General features: G+C 39.2%; 1 protein-coding gene across 12 annotated transcripts in view; it reads right to left on the bottom strand.

Annotated features, from left to right (window-relative positions):
- Window positions 1-812: 812 nt before the first annotated feature.
- Window positions 813-19777, bottom strand: part of DMD (dystrophin) — a 995174-nt gene continuing 976209 nt past the window's right edge. For 8 of the 12 annotated variants that reach the window (XM_053386964.1, XM_053386967.1, XM_053386962.1 and 5 more), the window contains 2 exons: window positions 14599-14691; window positions 813-2696 (listed from right to left, as the gene is read on the bottom strand). In XM_053386964.1, coding sequence (XP_053242939.1) covers window positions 2599-2696; window positions 14599-14691 — 191 coding nt within the window. In that variant the 3' untranslated portion in view covers window positions 813-2598. Of the gene's footprint in view, window positions 2697-6454; window positions 6487-11518; window positions 11672-14235; window positions 14355-14598; window positions 14692-19777 lie in introns of those variants that run through there. The other 4 variants (XM_053386969.1, XM_053386966.1, XM_053386973.1 and 1 more) reach the window with 2 other exon arrangements.

Here is a 19777-nt window from a genome sequence, read left to right as displayed (position 1 = left end):
AGTAAAAATGCCCCACACTTATTTTTATAACATAATTGCGTGCTTTATTGATATACACAGTAAAGCAGTATATAATACAATAAGTAAGGCATATATTTGGTGAAATTTGATATGTTGTGAAAAATGCAGTAAAACTGAAGTTTATAAAAATAATTAGTAAATGTTACAGTGTAGATGTTAGAACACAATAGATTATGATACCAAAGTAATAAACCAGTACTGGATAACAATGGTGTAACATGCCAAATGATAGTTAGTTAGTTAGTTAGTCAGTTACACTGATAAATGTATTACAGTTTAATAGTTTGTGGATATAAGGAACATGAAATATTCCCAAAGAAATGCTTAAAAAGCAGCAATAAAGCTCTTAAAGTCTTTAAATACTTTTGACAGACTCACTTCAAAACTAATGTCTATGAAGGGGGAAAAATGAAAACCCTGATGAAAACAACCGTGCACTCTTTATTAGTTTCCAAATGTTTAAAGAGAACTTTCAACTTAAAGGCATAAATGAACAAACCCCACCCCATAGATTCTGCACTTTCCTATGAGAATATGCAGGATGCTTATTGATGAATAAATGGTACAATCCAGCCTAGTATGGGTCAAGTGCCTGCTCATGAGGTAATGGCCCCTCCCCTCAGCATGCATCCTTTTGGAAAAACATATCCCTGGGCAAGATGGAGAGCTTGGTGCCGACAAACTTCCATTCACAATCATGGTTGAAGGAGACTGGTAGCAACAGGGCTCTTAGACCTCAGCGTGTGGGCACTGTGCTCACACCAGGATAGATTGCATCCAAAGTTCTTTAAAAAAATAGTTTGAAAATGTACGTTTGGGGCTTCTTTTGCAAGTTATTACATTTTTAAACTTCTTGTTGTTAAGATGATAAGACCTGTTCACACAATGGACAAGTGGTGATGATGTAATATCTTCTGTATATAATTGTCAGGAACACCACAAAACCAAAGTGAGGTAGAAATAACATGACTACCCATGTTTAATGTTAACTAGCATTAAAAATAAAATATTTTTCCCCAAGTTTAATTACACTTCGTACAAGAAGAGGTAACAGATTTTAAAGTATTAATGTAGATTAGATTGATGAAATTCTATTTTCAGACAATGGAATTAAAGGCTGGCGGAAGGGAAGGGAATGAAATGGTAAAGCTTTTGTTAACAGCACCTCAAAATTTTATAGTAGTAAACCTGAGGAGCTGTTATGTAACATCTATTTTCTGTTATCCCTCTCCTGAGTCATTGTTAATTGTGCGGTATTATTTGTAGAAAGACCTAGGGAGGAACAAAATTACCGGCTATTGTCTTGGATGACCAGCCTCCCATGAAGCAGTGTGGCTACTTTTAACTGTTGATAGAACTGAAGCTGATATAATTGCTCCATGCTATTTCCTGTTTAATTGAAATGTTGTGGCTCCTTGGAATTTGCTGCAAGGCAGATCTCTAGTGACCATTTTGTTTTTAAGAGACTAGGCAATTCTCAATGCTTAAAAATACTGCTACTATATCAATTAAAATTAAATATTAATAATATGAGTAATCAAACTTTCAGGATGGAAGCAGATCACAGGTCGGTCACTATCTGTGTTCAAGTTCTCAACACACACACCCCTCAAAAAAAACACACCCAAAAAAAACAACAACCCACAAAGATGCAGGGTATATCACTAAAGGTGGCATTGCAGGGTATAAAAGCAAATCAAGACTTCTGCTTTGAAGCATTAAGGTGCTGGCCAGTGTCAGAGGCAGAATACCGGATGATAAAGTCCAAAGGTATAATCCGGTGAGGCAATTCCTATTTTGTGTTTACTAACAACATTTGGGTTCATAGAAGTGGAGGAAACAGCAGGAGCAGAGAATACTGATTCAATTTGTCTTTTTTATTGTTGCAAGCTCTGAAGATAGCATTTGTCATGTAATGTGCTCTTTCATATTATTGCCAACTAGCTGGATAAATTCCTGTAAGACTTAATTTCTACTTGGAAGGAGGTAGAAAAGCTACCTCTACTGGAAGTTCAGGACAATATTATTTTTTTAAGCCAGTGCTAGTCAGACACAAAACAATGAGAAATGTATGTTAATAGTTTTGGTGTTTCAGAAATTTTCTCTTTGATTCATAAGGAAAAGAACACAGAACATGAATTATGTCTGATACAATTACAGAGCTCAAATGATGCTAAACAAATGCACTGCCTCTTTTTTTGTTTTTTTATAGGGATTTATATAAACTTTTTTTTTATAAAGCACACTTTGTTTACAATCTTTCTTTATAACGGTTATAAATTTTTTTAAACAACCCAAAATGCGTTCCATATAAAGAAATGGCAAGTTATTTAGCTATCAAGATTTTACATGTAGTTTTCTTATAATTTTTTTGTACAATTGCATAGACGTGTAAAACCTGCCATTGTTAACAAAACAATAACAGACTTAAGAAACTACTGAAATCTACAGTATAGTACCACTACCCTTCACAAAAATATAATTTGTTTTCATGTAAACTCTTACAGTCTAATCCTTTTGTCATATGAATATTATAAAAACCATGCGGGTACGCCTGAAGTTGTAAAACACATCTTGCTATTCTAACACCTTGTTGTCGGTCATCATGGTCACTAACGTTTCCATTGCTCGGCCCAAGTCATCTGCCATGTGGAAAAGGCTGCCTACATTGTGGCCTGTAAAACAAAGAAAAAGATTTTACAGATGAAGCTGTCCTTGGTGTACTGCAACTGCTTTTGAAGATTGCCACACATACTTCTTAAAAGAAAAGTGAGTTAGGTACCTTGATATAAAATGATACACACTTCCATGCAAGGACAATTGTCAATTATTAGTCATATACATATAAATATTTGCAGAACCACTAGCAAAGCTGTGTGAAACCTGCAGAGCTTTTTAGCCAGCACCACACTAAATTCTTAAATGACAGACATAGCAAATCAATTTCAAAGGCACATGCATGAAAACCCTTGGCAAAAACTGCAAAATTAAATGTGCATGTGAAAGACTTTGCTACACAAGTGGTTGCAAATGAATCAATTAAAGTGAATAACAGCTAACCTGATCAATCATAATCAACCCAAACAGCTTGACTAGGGAACTTGCCAAAGCGCTAATTGATGTTAATGAGAGTAAGGTCCTGGACGAAACCTCCATTGGAGACCAAATTGAAGAGTTAAACCAACCTACATAAATTCACTGAATCTTTTAAAATACTGTTGCTAATGAAAGGAAGCTAGTTGCATGAACTCTATTATCAAGGGGGCAAGAAAAGCTGGATGTGCCAGGTTACGTTAGCTATTGTTAGCTACACTGCAGTAATACTCTTTCCATGATTTATGTTGTTAAGAAATCCCATTTGATGGAATGTTTGCTTTTTAGCTAGGTTGTAACTTATCCGAATCCATTCCTAACAAAAATGTATCTTGATAATATGCAAGTCATCACACTGCAAAGATAGCAGGCATAAAATGGGTGGGTGTACAGCAAGTTAGAGTGTACATGCAAATATTTTCTTTAATCAGTGTGTATCTCTCCAGTTCTTCCAAGCTTGGTTTTCAGACCACATTGATGTCCTGCTCAAAATGGGAATGACTACAAGGCCAAGAGAAATCCTCTCTTTTCTAAGAATGCTTTTGTTCTACTGGTTTACTGCTAAATGGGCAACACAAGAAGAGCAGCACTCTTTTGTGCTGTCCTTCTGTTCCCAACATTCAGGACGGGCTATGATATCCTTCTGCAGTGTTCTGCTTGCAGCTCTTTGAGATGGGTCATGTTCAGACATAGTCACTTCTTGAATGAGTTAGGATTTGGGATGGAATCTTTACTTTCTCAAAGGGTCTAAAAACAAAGATTTAATGCAACAGAAATAAAGCAATAATAAAGCAAAAACTGAATTAAGCAATTATGACATATGCAGGCAACACGTTAGCATTTAAACAAAATAAAACTGAACTATAAAGAGCTTTGGACAAATCAGATCTTTTTCCAGCTCTGAAAACAAATTTTGTACCTGGCAGACTTAACCATAAAGGACCCTTGTCACTATGTGATTTACCTGTAGAGATGCTGGTAACTAGAGAAGAGCCACTGATAATGTTCTTAGCATTCAGGAATGTTTGCATGGAAGGTGATGGTGCTTACAGCTGTCGCCATAATCAACAAAGAACAACTAGTGGGCCACAGGATTGAAACTGGTGCTTAATTGTTTGTGTCTCTGAAGGCGATGGTGCAGAGCTAGTCTACAGGTTATGGCCATCCTGTGGAGGCTGCTTCAGATTGAGAGCTCCTATGTGATTGGACCTTCCACTATACTGTAATGGTTCATCTACCCTGGCAAAGCAGCATAAATGATCCTTAGAATATTGATGGAATAGATTAGAGTAAAAGTGATAGTCATTTTTACAAAAGAAGGTAGAAACTAGTCTCTTTAAGCAGAGAACTGAACAACTCAAGAACTTTTGCCTTAGACTGTTAACCTGGCACCTTTACATGTACAGGCAATTATTGTTTTGCGTGGGAGTTCCATGTGTAAGTCTGCTCTGTCCCTTTTTGTGACGTTTCCATGATGTTTTTGGGCTACTTCTAGGTTTGGTACTGTGTGTGTGTGTGCACGTGATTGCACTTCATTAAGATGTGACTAAACTGGGAGCTGCCTGTAATAAATTCTCAGAGTGTATGGAAGATGTTGTTTCCCCATCCCCAATACATATATAAGGCACTGAAAGCACAAAAAATATTTTGTTTTGTTTTAAAAAAAGTAAATGCACAAGATCAGAGCTATTTTAAAAAACCTTTTTGTTTAAACAGAAGAAATGTGACATGTTTATATGCTTATATACAGCAGAACATCAAAGTAAAGGTATCACTTCTGGGTGGTAACAGTAATTTGCCATATATCTGCCTCCCTGGTCATGGGAGGGCACTGTCTTTCTTGTACTTTGCTTTGAGGGAGCCCTCAGTGTTGGTATCTTAATCTGGGGCTGGCCAACAGTTGTATATCATTAGAGGACCCCCTTCCTTCCCCAAATTTGTAATGTGGCAGTTAAGTTACATTTTGCCCCACCTCCTCACAGATAATATTGTGGATGGCAGCTTAATCATTATGGGTTTCCCAGTTGATGGAATGACTGCCATCAGACACAGCTGTGCACTGCATACAGCACACTTTGCCAAGCAGGTGTCCTCCAGATGTTTCAGACCACAGCTTCAGCATTAGATGGGAGAGGCAAGCTCCATCAGGCATCTCCTGACCCTGAACTGTGACGGCTGGTCATTATAAGATGGTTGGTGCCCAAGTTTTGATTTTCCTTTTCCCTCCCTGTCCCCTTTTGCTTGAGTACTGTAATTTTTTAGAGTGCAAGCCTGGAGGCAGAGATTGTCTTGTTTTGGTTGTATGTAAGCTGCTCTGGAGGCATTTTGGGCTGAAGAGTATAGGGTACAAATGTGGCAAATAAATAAACACCTACCTAAATGGGAACAAATTTTAAAATGCTAGCTTCCTATACAAGAGAAATTGGCTTCATATTTGTCTAGCGTAGATTCAAGACAACTATAGTTGCAAGTGAATTTCTGAATGTTGAAGTCTTTTGTAAGGCTGTTCATCTTCCACCACATACATTGTTTGGATAACAGTTTAACATTCAAATGCTTCTGAAAATGCTTTTAAGATAATAAATGAACTATTTTCAGTTCAGTTGTACTTTATAGAAAGTGAAAAAATCTGTTTATCATTCTCTCTGCTCCTCAATCCCAGAGCATACAAACTTTTTCTGTGTCTTTGTATCATTAAAACCATTAACTTTAGCTCCATATATTCTTATAACCAACCTGTGAAGTAATTACAGTTGTGGGATTCAAAATGAGATAAAGGGGTTGCCGAATGCCACTCAGCAGAGTGCATAGCTGAACTGCATTTAAATCTGTCTCTCCCACATGAAAATGCAGGATTTTGTTCACATTGGTTTCCATATCTTGTACTGCCTTAAACAGCATAGTGGATGTTATCGACATTCTGTTTGGTGTAATGCTGAACTTGCAAACCAAAGGAATACTTTATATCGCTTATATATCACAACCACTTCTTTTCCTATAAATACAATATTTGTAACCTGTATTGTAGCCAAGAAGTTAAGATGGTCTCAGACTTTAATCTAAAGCCAGATGATAACTTCACACCTTACGAACCATTAAGATTTTATGGCAACATTTTCATCTTTATTCCCTTTGCCAAGTAAATGTCCTTTGGAAGGGCCTAACAGAGAAAAAGCATTCCTTCCAATTCTGATGTCAACTGAATGTTGAGAGGCATTGCATATTAGACCACAACTGTTAAATGTACCTAAGCAACACACATGCTGCGCCACAAACGCCAGACAAGAAAAGAGGATGCAGCCAACAAGAAGCTATTGCAGTAGGCATCAGACACACTAACCTCTCTCACTGGCTTTCCAGAGGCATTTCTTCCTTTAGTAACAGAAGTAGTTTGGTATCAGAAAGAAAAAGGGAAAAACACAAATACAGAAATACTTCAGTGTTTATTCTGGAGCTGAATTCAGAGCATTGTTTTTTAAATAAGCCAAAAGACTACAGTGCATAAAAATGCATAAAATGTCCCTTGTAGGTCATCAATGTAAAGTAATAAAAATCCATATCTTCTGATTAAAATGCAGAGAGCCTGAGATAATAAATTTACTGGAAGAAAAAGAATAGATTTGCTCAGTATGTGTTGATTAGTCATCATCCTTTGCTCTAAAATATTTTATTACCCACAGAAGAACCTGTGATAGTATTTGATTTATTATTAAGAGTGATCCACCTTAGCACTGTTACATACCGAAAAACAATAAAACTTTTTCAATACCAAATTAAGACTGAGAATAAGATGCACAAAGAATGTGATCTTAGCTGAAAACATTTCACACACCGTTAGTTCACTGTTGTAAAATAATAATATGCAGACTACATAATAGGTTGTTGAGCCATTAATATTGTATAGTATTTCTTGTAAAGGAAGGGGAGAGGTGATTCAATGCAGTAGACAGACAAATTTCTCTATATCTTTCCACTAAGGCTGGGCAATGCAGTGGAACCTTGGTTGTCGACCGCTACGGAAGCGGAATAATTCAGAAGCCAAATGCCGACAACCCAGAAGTGAATGCTTCCGTTTTCGAATGCGCCTCAGAGTCAAACAGCTTCCGAGGTGCGTTTCTCCATTTTTAAAAAGGAATTTGCTGAATGGAAGTCGAATGATCTTCTGGAACGGATTAGGTTTGACAACCAAGGTTCCACTGTATCTGGTTTTCAACATCGTGATACATCACCATATACCAATATATCACAATGTCTGAAATAAGGAGGAAATAAGGTGTGGAGAGAGAAGCAGCTGAGCGCTGAATTCTTGGATGTGAACTTCAAACTGGGCGATACATTGCCCAGCCCTAGCCAAGAGTACTGCTCTCCTTCCTTGCATTTTCTTTGGAAGAAAAAACCCCTCAAACTTTTAAAAACTCTCCAGGAATGTACCAAAAACATAACAGAAATAGCAGCAAAAAGAGAGAGAGAGAGAGAGAGTTCCAAAGAAGTCCAGTGGGGCTACTCAGATGTAAGTTGTAAGCTAGGTAATGGGGGGGGGATATTTCCAAGGCTGACTCCTCCCCAACCCAGTTTGTTCCTAGAAGCAGATTTCCAATTGCAACTAAAGAATAGAAGATCAACAAGTGGTGGGCAGGGAGCAAGAGACAAGATCACAGCATAGAGGCTTTGGCATGAGGAACAGTGTGCCAAGGTTCCAACCCAGCCAGGAAAGGCAGCTGATTGTGTGCGCCCCACCTCCCTCTGAAAGGTCTGGTGAACTGGATGCACACCCACAGTTTCCTCCATTGTACCCCATGAGGAGGGTGTTGGCTTCTTCCTTCCTCCTCTCCAGTTCCCTCTTGGGACAACTTCCATTGCAACTGCCTAGCCACAATCCCACCACATCGTGGCACAAAAGGAACCACGGGGCGGGATGGGTGGAGAAGGCTTGCAAGAGAGAGGGAGGGAGAGGAAAAAAGAAAAGGTAGAGGAGGGAGGCGGAGAGAGAGAGAAACACCACAAGGGCTTGGTGAGAGAGATAGAGGGAGATACCTAGCCCAACAGAACAAACATAAGGATCCCCGGGGGGAAACCAACAACCTCCCTCTGCCTGCAGAGAAAGCAGATTATAATTGGCTCTACTTAATTCTACTCCAAGGGAAGTGGGTGGTTCTGTGGTCTAAACCACTGAGCCTAGGGCTTGCCGATTGGCAGTTCGAATCCCCGCGACGGGGTGAGCTCCCGTTGTTCAGTCCCAGCTCCTGCCAACCTAGCAATTCGAAAGCACGTCAAAGTGCAAGTAGATAAATAGGTACTGCCCCGGCGGGAAGGCAAACAGCGTTTCCGTGCGCTGCTCTGGTTTCGCCAAAAGTGGCTTAGTCATGCTGGCCACATGACCTGGAAAAACTGTCTGCGGACAAATGCTGGCTCCCTCGGCCAGTAAAGTGAGATGAGCGTCGCAACCCCAGAGTTGTCCGCGACTGGACTTAACTGTCAGGGGTCCTTTACCTTTTCAATTCTACTCCATTTTCCTTCTTCCCTGGACTACAGGGTGCAGAGCTGCTTTAGAGCTGGCTAGCAGCCCTGTACTGGACAGTAAAATGTTTTTTAGCAGTACTCTGATAGGCAGCAGGCAAGGACTTCAGCAACTGCTTGCACCCCGGTGGGCATTGAGTGGGTATTTGCAATGTATTGCAAGGTCAAAAATAATGAAACGGTTATTGCAATCTGGGCTTTAAACTGGTTTTCAACTATGTATCAATAAATCGCACAGCCCTAATTTCCACTTAGCAATTTTCTTTGTTCGGTTAAATTGCCCTGTCATTGCAGTTTGACACCTATGTCCAGAAACTGTGGTACAGATGGAATTTATAAGCAATCTTCCATTTGAATCATTTTGATTATAAATTTCATGAATAAATTAAACAGCTCTTTACTAAATGTTTCCAGCAGGAAAATACATAACATTAAAAACAAAACGTATTAAAGCCAAATCAAATGCACACATACTACTTGTCACAACCATCATCAAAATGAAATAATTAAATAAAATAGTGAAGCAGGCTAGAAATAATCACAGCTGAATAAGTCATCACCATTTCAATAGTCACTCTACTCTTGACATATGGAGAGCATATAGGATAGCTCTAACAGTCAAGAAGAATAACAACAAATTATTTTTCACAATTAATATGGAGACATTGAGACACTGCTAACATGAAGGATCCCCCCAAATCCTCATGAGTATGCCAACATCCTCATTAGTCATGCCTATTACATTAGTTAGGACTCACTTAAGCCCCATTGATTTCTACACAACTCCAGTAGCATTAATTTCCTTGGGAATGGGGCTAAGAAGTAGCTACTTTGTTCTAACGATGGCACCAGTGCTTTTTTTCCTGAGGGGGTGCAGGGGTACGCATACCCCCTAAACATTTTGTGAATCTAAGTTTGGCCTCATTGTGGGGCAGTATTTCAATGTGAGTAGGAAAATGAGAGTACCCGTAAACATATTTTTTTAGGAAAAAAAGCACTGGATACCACCATTTCTTTTAAACATACCTCACAGCTTAGTCAAAAATTCCATTGTTCAGCTTACATTACATTTCATTGTCATTCTTTTGCTAAAATGAACAAGATCTCAATCAAATACATACAAAACTCCCATCAGACTTGGCAGTTTGTCCACAAGTGTAGTGTGAAAGCAATTTACTCTGTGACCTATTATCTTGCAGGGTTTAATAAACCACTAAGGTGGTATTTAATACTATATTTCCACTATGTCAGACGTCTAGCTTTGACATCTGTTTTGAGTTAGCACAGCAGCTGTGGAAAACAGCTGCAGCTACTATGAATTTGCTTTGAGCAGCATGCTAAAGGGAATGTGGATGGGACTGTACAGTTTATGAGAAAGAAAATTCCTTAAGGACAGCAATCATCAGATTCTCAGCAGAAATTCCCACTTTTAGCACCATCCTTCAGCTTTGCAGCAAGTGCAGAGATCATTCTATAATGTTTAAGCGTTCAGCTATTCTTTGCAGTTTTAAAAGTTAAAACAAGAAAAAAACTATATAGACATCTGCATTTTTTCCTCCAAAGATCTGTTTGCGTAGGTCAGACATACACTAACTTTGTCTACATTATGCATTATTTCTTTTTATAAAGGTAAAGGGGCCCCTGACCTTTAAGTCCAGTCGCGGACGACTCTAGGGTTGCGGCACTCATCTCGCTTTACTGGCCAAGAGAGCCAACGTTTGTCCGCAGGCAGTTTTTCCGGGTCATGTGAACAGCATGACTAAGCAACTTCTGGCAAAACCAGAGCAGCGCACGGAAATGCCATTTACCTTCCCGCTGGAGCGGTACCTATTTATCTACTTGCCCTTTGATGTGCTTTTGAACTGCTAGGTGGGCAGGAGCTGGGACCAAGCAACAGGAGCTCATCCCGCTGCGGGGATTCAAACCGCCGACCTTCTGACTGGCAAGCCCAAGAGGCTCTGTGGTTTAGAATTTCTTTTATAAGAAATTTATAATAAAATTTCTGTTTATAAGAAAGGCTAAAAACATAGTTGAATAGAGAGGAGGAAAACCTGATGCCATCAATGTGTAACTCTTAACATTTAAACTGCATCAATTAATCATCAGTATAATACCTTCCTGGGGTTGAACCTATCAGAGATTATTTCCCAATTTATTTGTAATGGAAAGCCTAGAGAATACTTTCACCAGTGAGATTTATTTCCATATCATACTGGGAATTCTTGGCTGGCTTCCTACTTAGCATACATAGCAAGTTCTTTCACTGATCCATCATTACTAGCTGCAGAATTATCCAGGCAAACAACGCAATGAGAATGTAACATCTGTGTTTTACTTCATTTTTGCATTAAGCAACAATGCCAGAAAAAGAGTTTTGTATAACTTACACATTTGCAGGAAGTTTAGTTTTTTAAAGTGATTAGGTAGTCCAAGAGAATATAGTGTCTTTGCTTCTGTTCTTCACACCAATACATTTCATTAACATCTCTATTTAGTATTCAGCTAAGGTATACTCGGAGGGACGCGGGTGGCGCTGTGGGTAAAAGCCTCAGCGCCTAGGGCTTGCCGATCGAAAGGTCGGTGGTTCGAATCCCCACGGCGGGGTGCGCTCCCGTTGTTCGGTCCCAGCGCCTGCCAACCTAGCAGTTCGAAAGCACCCTCGGGTGCAAGTAGATAAATAGGGACCGCTTACTAGCGGGAAGGTAAACGGCGTTTCTGTGTGCGGCTCTGGCTCGCCAGAGCAGCGATGTCACGCTGGCCACGTGACCCAGAAGTGTCTCCGGACAGCGCTGGCCCTCGGCCTCTTGAGTGAGATGGGCGCACAACCCTAGAGTCTGTCAAGACTGGCCCGTACGGGCAGGGGTACCTTTACCTTTACCTTTTAAGGTATACTCAGGCGTACTGAAGTTAATGAATGTGACTAACTTAGGTTCACTAATTTTAATGGGTCTACTCTAAGTAAAACTTAGTTGAATACTGTCCTCTATCTTTTCAGCAGAGGTGATTTCCCAAGAACGCTTGATACACCGTGAAAACTGAAGTAAGTTGAGTACCACCAACATTCCATGAACTCCAGGTACCATATTCAACCTAATATAACTCTTTCCAAGGAGGATATGTAGTATTCACATGAAATTCTCTATTAGATAAGATTGCTTCAGTTGGGCGAGAGAATACACACATATCTGAATATACAGGTAGGAAGAAAGCACACAATGGTCTCTCTGTTGTACAGCAGGGCAGAATCCACAGTAAGAATATAAATATATTTTCTTAATATATATATTAAGATATATAAATATAAATTCCATGCAAACAGCTACCGTTGTGTACCTTGGGCAAATGTACTAAATGTCTTTGAAATGTTTGACTTGGGTTCATCCAGGTCAGGCATAGATGCATACTTAATACAACCCCCAGCCCTATCTGGCTCTTGGAACTCTGCTCAGGCCACACACTCCTTAAGTACTTTTGTGTGGATTGAGAGGGGTGTGTTTTTAGAAATCTTAGGGAGGAATTCAACGTAGCATTATGGTAATCATTCTGCCAGCACAAGCTCTGGTCCACTCAGAGGCTATAAAAGCCAGCTGTGTGGTGCTGGAAGCACTGCAGTCTTCAGTGGATTCCCCCTGCCTTTGTTTTATTGTTTGAATGGGCTGACTAGTGGTAAGGCAGGCATGCCCATGCTTGATCTTGCTATGGAAGTAATTTGGTTGCTGTATTTGGGACCAGGGAGGAATTTGCCTTGTGGACAAATTGGGCCTGTCTGTGGATTTTGCCTACCTCTTAGCAACTTTTGAGCAGAGGAAGCACGGGGTTGCATCCTTAGTCCTGGTGGGGGAGGCCCATTGCTGTGGGAGCCTGGGAGGAACTTTTTGTCTAGATACCCATCTCAGGAGCTGAAGGGACTTGGCATCTCCATCTGGTAACCCAAAGGGTTTCCTGGATATGGTGCATGTCAGAGGATGACCTGTGACAGCAGTCAACCCCCACTTATTCACCAACCAGTTGGTGGGCTAATTGATTTCAGGATACACACTACATCCAAACCTGCTTACATCTGTAATCACTAGAAGTTGGGGGAAAGAGATATATCACCCCACAGGTGGCCAAATTGTTGTATGCCCAATTTGATAAATTTCTACCTTGATAAATACATTCATTCTCAATCAGCAATTGCAAAATGTTAACAACTGCAGTCAAACTAATTATCAATCATTGCACTACCTTCCAAATTTTGAATATTACCAATATTTTACATTTCAAGGGGCAACCCTCAAACTTTTTGTGCCAATGCATTAAAATGACCTGAGTGCATGGAACACTAGAATGAGCTCACTTTCATTTAGTTGGTTAAATATCAGTTTGCATTCTATTTTTATTCCTGCAAGATTATTTAAAGCATTATTACCATAGCCATTCAACAGTAGCTGAGAAATTAGGGCCTGACAACTAGTTTCATGTTCATCTTTTTTTTGGGGGGAATACTATTTCTAAGTTTTTAGGCCAACCTATGATCTATTCGAGGAATGGCAGAGCACTAAAAACTTGGCAGTTTATTTTGCTGTATTTTCTTGTAGGGTAATGAAACAGGTTGAAACAGCTTTTTCTTTATTATAAAAATGTTATTTAAGCTATTCATTGCTTTCCCCACAGTTTCAGAGAAATACAGTTCTATAAGATTAACACTCCATTCATTGAGTTTGTTGTACCACCCTTAAAAAAAGATGGTGCTACTTAGAAGAGGTTTCATAAAGGGTAGACTGGATATGCTATCCTCAAGAAAAAATACTCAGGGCAGCTGAAACAGAACTATGCACTATTTAACACACAGCACAGTGTTTCATTAGAACATTTGCCTGGGGAGCAGCTTTTCAGAGACAGGTTTAAAATTACTCCACATAAACATCCATCAAGAAATAAAATACTGTCTCCTTTAACCTAAGCCTTTTTTCATGGCACTATAATGTGGTAGCCAGATTCAGCAATGACCTTTTCTTGAGCACTAAACATTTCTTGGAAACATTATTCAAATACTATCTGTGCTCTGTTTTGACAAAGAAAGAAAATGTTAGAAACATAAATTTTAAAGAGGTTCCAACCTCTGAAGGCACAGAGCCCTAAACCCTCACCTACTCCGATTAAATGAAAGAGCATATTCCTTTCCCCTAATGTCTGGCTGTAATATATTTGGGTTAAGTTCTGCTTCTAGCACCAGAGTGGGGAAAAGAAATGTTTCAGAGTTGTAAAAATGGAATAGAGCGCAGATACAGCAATTCTGAGAAAGATTTGTGAAAAGAGAAAACCTAAGCCAAAAATCCTCTTATGGAGGTTGTAGCTTGTGGGCCAGTGTCTATATGCTGGTTACTATCTGAATGTATAAAAAGGTAGTCTTAAAAGGTAGCTTATGACCCCAGTAATTTTATCATTGTAATAGTGATGCTGCCCAATATTCTCATACTGGATATTACATATTTTTGGCTACTTTTTTTGTTTGTTAATGATGATACTACCAATCACCAATGGGGTTGCTAATTTTTCTTGGGTCATAGACTTTTGTTTACTCACCTCAGATGGTAACAAATCCCCTTTTCTGGCCTATAGACAACTGAAGCACCTTTGAATGTGAAAATTTCCCCCCTGAATTGAAATGAATGAGTCATCCCAGAAGCACAGAGATCCGTCTGCACATCTGAGCGCACACCAAAATCCCAGTAATACCGGTAATGCTATTGTACTATGGAGATTATTTTTCTACTGCTAGCATTTCAGAGCAAGAATTGTTTGCAGCTAAATCAAAGTGCTTACGCATACAGGTTTTAGGAGAAAAAATGTGTTAGATTCTTCTCTTACAACACTTGCACCTTTCACCTGTGGAACAGTCTGTGAACATGATACTGAGCTACGAGTAATATGCACAACATATAATTTAACTGTTGGTCTTTGCTTCTGAACACTAAAGCTTACCTCTTGTACTTGGGAAAGAATTGTTGAGCTGTTCCATGACCTCTTCTAACCCTGTGCTTGTGTCCTGGGGAGGACTGAGCAGATCATCCTCACCTAAAAAAACAAAAGCAGAAGGACGTTCCTTTTAACAAGAGCCATTAAAAAGTACTTGCTTCATAAATACTGCCACTGGTTACAGTTTATGATCCTTAACCATTCATTTAGGACTCTGCAAGGTTCAGTTTGCAGTATTTCACCCTATTTAAATCCTGTTTAAAAAATCCTCCTGGCTAACAATTCAAAAGAATTTTAATATATATGCATACACATGTACATTCCTTCTTCTTTTTCTAAATTATAAAGCTTCTTCCATTTATGAAGTAATGTAGCCCTGTGACAGTAAAATAAATTATTTCAAAAGTCCTAAGTGTCTATACTAAAAATGGTAAAAGTAATTGCTAGAAAGAATGAGAGCTTCCCTTATTCCATTACCACAACTAGATTTTGTAGTTGTGTGCTGCATTTCAATGGTGATATGGCGAGACAGGAAATGTGTTTCTAACCAAGTAAATCAGAGCTGACAAATATGCAGCTGCATTAGTATTAATAGTTTTGACAACTTAATTGCATCAGATAAAAGCTGCAGAAAGATTCATTTTTACTCTGAAAAGCCATTTGAAATGTTTGACATGGCAGAATACACTTGCAGCCTTGAATAAGTTCTATGACCCAATAACAAAGCAGGGCAGAAATGTAGAGTTCAGATATCACAGTAGGTTTCCCTTAGAATTTTAGCATTACCGCTGCTCAAATTTTTTGGCTAATTTGTACACTGAGAGAAGGAAACTGCCAAATCTCCTGGTATGCCCCATGGAGGACCTGTAAATAGCAACACCCTAGAGGTCCTGGGCCCTAAGGAAGTTAGACTGGCTTCAACCAGAGCCAGGGCCTTTTCAACTCTGGCTCCGGCCTGGTGGAACGCTCTGTCTCATGAGACCAGGGCCCTGCAGGATCTGATTTCTATCTGCAGGGCCTGTAAGACAGAGTTGCTCTGCCTGGCCTTTGGCTTGGAGTCAATTTGATTCCCTTTGATTCTCTTTCTTTTTTCCTTTCTCCTCCTGTGATGAGGCTGCATTTTACTGTTTTAATGTTGTATTTTACTCTTGTTTTTAAGTTGTATTCAGTCAACTTGTTTTTATTATTGGTTGTTAGCCGCCCTGAGCCCGGCCTTGGCTGGGGAGGGCGGGGTATAAATAAATTATTATTATTATTATTATTATTATTATTATTATTATTATTATACAGAGTTCACATATTGGATATTATAGAAGTGCTTGTAAAACATAAGGTATGACTATTCTTTTAACTTTTGCAAACCACAAAATAGTTAATTCAGAATAAGTTGATTAACTGGTTAAATTCAAGGAAAGTGTTATGAATCAGAGCTAATCTAGTCCAACGCCTGCCAAGGCAGAAAGTGCAACATGGAAACCATCATATCTCTCATCACATAAACCAGCCATATTTCAGTGCTTCCTCTGTTTTTTGCCCTTTTGGGCAGCTTGTGATGGCTTGGAGAAAAAGCATTCTTAACTGCTGCAGACAAGCAACCTGCATGGAGACAACCTCAGGTGCAACTATTATGAGGCAGCTATAACATGCACATGCATTCTCATACCTATTCAGTCAATAGGAATAAGTCTGCAATTTGAAGATTTGTTTTTAAAACAATAAAGGCGGGACTAATTCAACTGTTGTGCCAGCAAAATCCAGTGTTAACAGTGACGTATCACATACAGTACTTGGCCACTGGAAACAAAACAGAGCAGTGCAAGTATTCACTGACTAAAGAATAAATTGCCTCAGATAGTAGTTCAGCTAGGGTGCTGATTGGAAGATTGAGCTTCTTTTAACCCAATGTCCTGAACATGATTTAAATCATGTTTTTTGAACATGATTCATGAAGAGCATAAGATCACTGGAAACATAATAAATGAATAAGCAGTGACTAATGCTTATATTAAGGGACGCGGGTGGCGCTGTGGGTAAAACCTCAGTGCCTAGGACTTGCCGATCGTATGGTCGGCGGTTCGAATCCCCGTGGCGGGGTGAGCTCCCGTCTTTCGGTCCCAGCTCCTGCCCACCTAGCAGTTCGAAAGTACCCCTAAGTGCAAGTAGATAAATAGGTACCGTTTTATAGCGGGAAGGTAAACGGCGTTTCCGTGTGTTGCGCTGGTGCCGGCTCGCCAGAGCAGCTTCGTCACGCTGGCCACGTGACCCGGAAGTGTCTCCGGACAGAGCTGGCTCCCGGCCTCTTAAGTGAGATGAGCGCACAACCCTAGAGTCGGACACGACTGGCCTGTACAGGCAGGGGTACCTTTACCTTTACCTTAATGCTTATATTAATAAGAAATTGGTAACTAGTGCCTGCTTTTTTGGATTTCCTCAGATATATCCTCAAAAATAAAGGAACCACTTGAAGCTATCATTAAGAGATGTTCAACATTTTTAGGAATACCAAATGCTGATGCAAACCTCATATTAATAACTAATTCCTAATATTTCAGTACAGAAACAATAGGGGACTGGAACATAATATTTTTTGCTTATAATTTCTTTGTTTTTCAAATTTGACTTAAAGATCATTGATTCAGATTTTGAGAAGAAACTGTACTGTATCAGGATATATCTGTTTATCCCTACAGAAACACAGATGCTCATTGTTTTTCCAGAATGGTAATTTATAGCCCAGCTACTGTTGTTCATTTATTATGTGGGAACCAAATGTCTTCCTCTTATTACTGCTTTAAGTTTAATTTTAGATTAGTTTCCAGCATTTAACCAAAACTGCCAAAGCAGCTTACATGCAGTGAATTTGAGACAGGCTTAGACCGTAAAAAGGTACACAGATTATGAACTGAGCAAAACTTGTCTTCTCTAAACTTCCAACATCTCAAAATCTAGTGCCCCCAGACCTCTCTTACGTCGGTTTCACTTTTGCTGCTTCCTTCCAGAGCTTGACTAGGGAAGGAAAACCAGGGAAGGTGGGCTGGCGGAGGAACCATATTTTATTTCCCATTGTTTCAGAGCATCAAAATAGCAATGAGAACCTCAAAATCTGTAATATTATTTGCCCAAGTCAGGACAAATTATTTCAGAGTTCCAAGTGGTGATGTGGCTTTTTGAGCATGCTCAGATGTTTTTATTTTGTTGGTGGGTACTTAAAAAACGGACCTATCCTGTTCCTAACCTTCTCTCTTGCCAATTTCTATCCTCTTCCACTTGCAAGCTAAGGTTGCGAAAGGGAAAAGAGGAACACAGCTACCAAATTTCAAAAGACTTTTCACAGAAAAATCTCAGAACCCCACCCCCCCACCCCGGCCAATTCTAAATCAAGATAGGGAAGTATGCTCACCTCTACTCACAAAATTATTAAAATTAAAATTCAACTAGACACCTTAAAATATAAACATTGAAACAATAATGGAGTCTTCAAGCAGAGGCTGTACAGCCATCTTGTTGGCACTGTTTTAGCTCTGGATTTCTTGCACTGAGCAGGGAATTAGACTACATGGCCTACAAGCTCTCCACCCCCAATTATAAAGTCTGAATTTCAAATGCGTTAACAAATTATTGTTCAGAGGATTTTGTAGCTTTATAAACTGCTTGAAATCTACCTGTACCCTCATTCTGCATCTCTCCTTGGACAACAGCAGCACATAAGAGCATTCTTTCACTTAAGACTAATTGACAGAACCCTACCAACATGGTGTTCCCCTTATAGAAAGCCTTATATTACAAAATTAGTGAACTGAATCTGTCTGAACCATGTGTTTTGTGGTAGCTTGCATATACAGTTCACAAGGATCCAGGACAAATTACAGCTCCCTATAGATGTCACAGTCAAAGAGTTTTTCTCTCATACCTGAAAATAAGCAATAAACATGTGGCTGTTTCAGTAACCCATAACAAAAGGATACGTGTTTTTCTGTAATGAAGAAGCTAGCAAGATTTCCCATGACCCAGATAGGAGACTAAAACTGCTGCTCACCTCGGTAGCAAGCCAGATATGGCAGTCACCAGGTCCATTTGTGCTGGGATTTTTGCCCTTTGCCCCAGTATGTAAATCTTTTGTAATATACACAATACAGAATCTCTTGGCACCTTAAACATGACTGATTGATCAATCAGAATATTTGTGTTGTAATATACTGAATAATAAAGGGTCACTGGGCTTTTATTAGAAAGATAGTGCTAGATTCTTCCTAACTAAATGAATGTAATTTTCTTGTAATTACTGCGAAACACCCTGTTCATTCTCAAATCCTCAGGTATAATAATATTTATACAAACATCTAAAGTAGCTATCTAATTACCTATCATGTTAAACAGAATTACTATTTAGCCAAGGCTAACCATTATGCATAATAAAAATGCTTATAAATGAGACACCAGATGGGAATAGCTTTCCCAGAAATATCTTGCTGAATTCCATTTGTCTGAGCACTAGCAGTATACATTGTTTATGTGATGTGTTTATGGGTTGACATACAATAAAATTTCTCAAGGCGGTTCACAACAAGAAGATAAAATGTTTGTTTTTGGACCATTGTCCAATGCAGCCTCACATACAATGTACTGCAGTAGTCCAAATATGAAATTACCAGGGCATAGTGGTCCATAAAAGCACCTCAGAGAAACTCTACAGCAAAAGTACCTCATAGCTGAAGCAACAGAAAAACAAAAGACCAACACTGAACCAGGTTTTGTAGTTAAGTTCTGCAGGTAAGTGAGGATTTTTTATTGAATTATCTTCTAGCAATCCAAGTCTCAATGGCCCTACTTGCCACAATAGGGTCAAATATTTTAACTCCTGTTTATTAATTCAGCTTGTTTTTGTGTACCTCGTGTCAAATGATTTAACTTCACTGCTGTCAGCTACATTAAGTGAACAACTATAAAAATAGCCAAAATGCTATTTGTGGGATTTTTTTTTTCATTTGTTATACTTTCATTAATACCAATCCAATTTCTGCAGCAGAATAGCCTATTTCTTTCAAATGAAAAGGTAGAAACCTGGTTTTGTGGTGTCTCAGTTTGTGAAGGGATAAAAGTAGTGGTACTTTGTTACTGTTGTTTTTAAGTTGAGGAATGTGTGACCCTTTGCCAGAGAGTGGAGTGCATTAAGGAATGCCCAGCT

The sequence above is a fragment of the Podarcis raffonei genome, chromosome 4 (assembly GCF_027172205.1).
Source record: "Podarcis raffonei isolate rPodRaf1 chromosome 4, rPodRaf1.pri, whole genome shotgun sequence".
Classification (NCBI taxonomy): Eukaryota; Metazoa; Chordata; class Lepidosauria; order Squamata; family Lacertidae; genus Podarcis; species Podarcis raffonei.
Note: the sequence above shows the minus strand (reverse complement) of the source record. Positions and strands in the feature narration are given on the sequence as shown.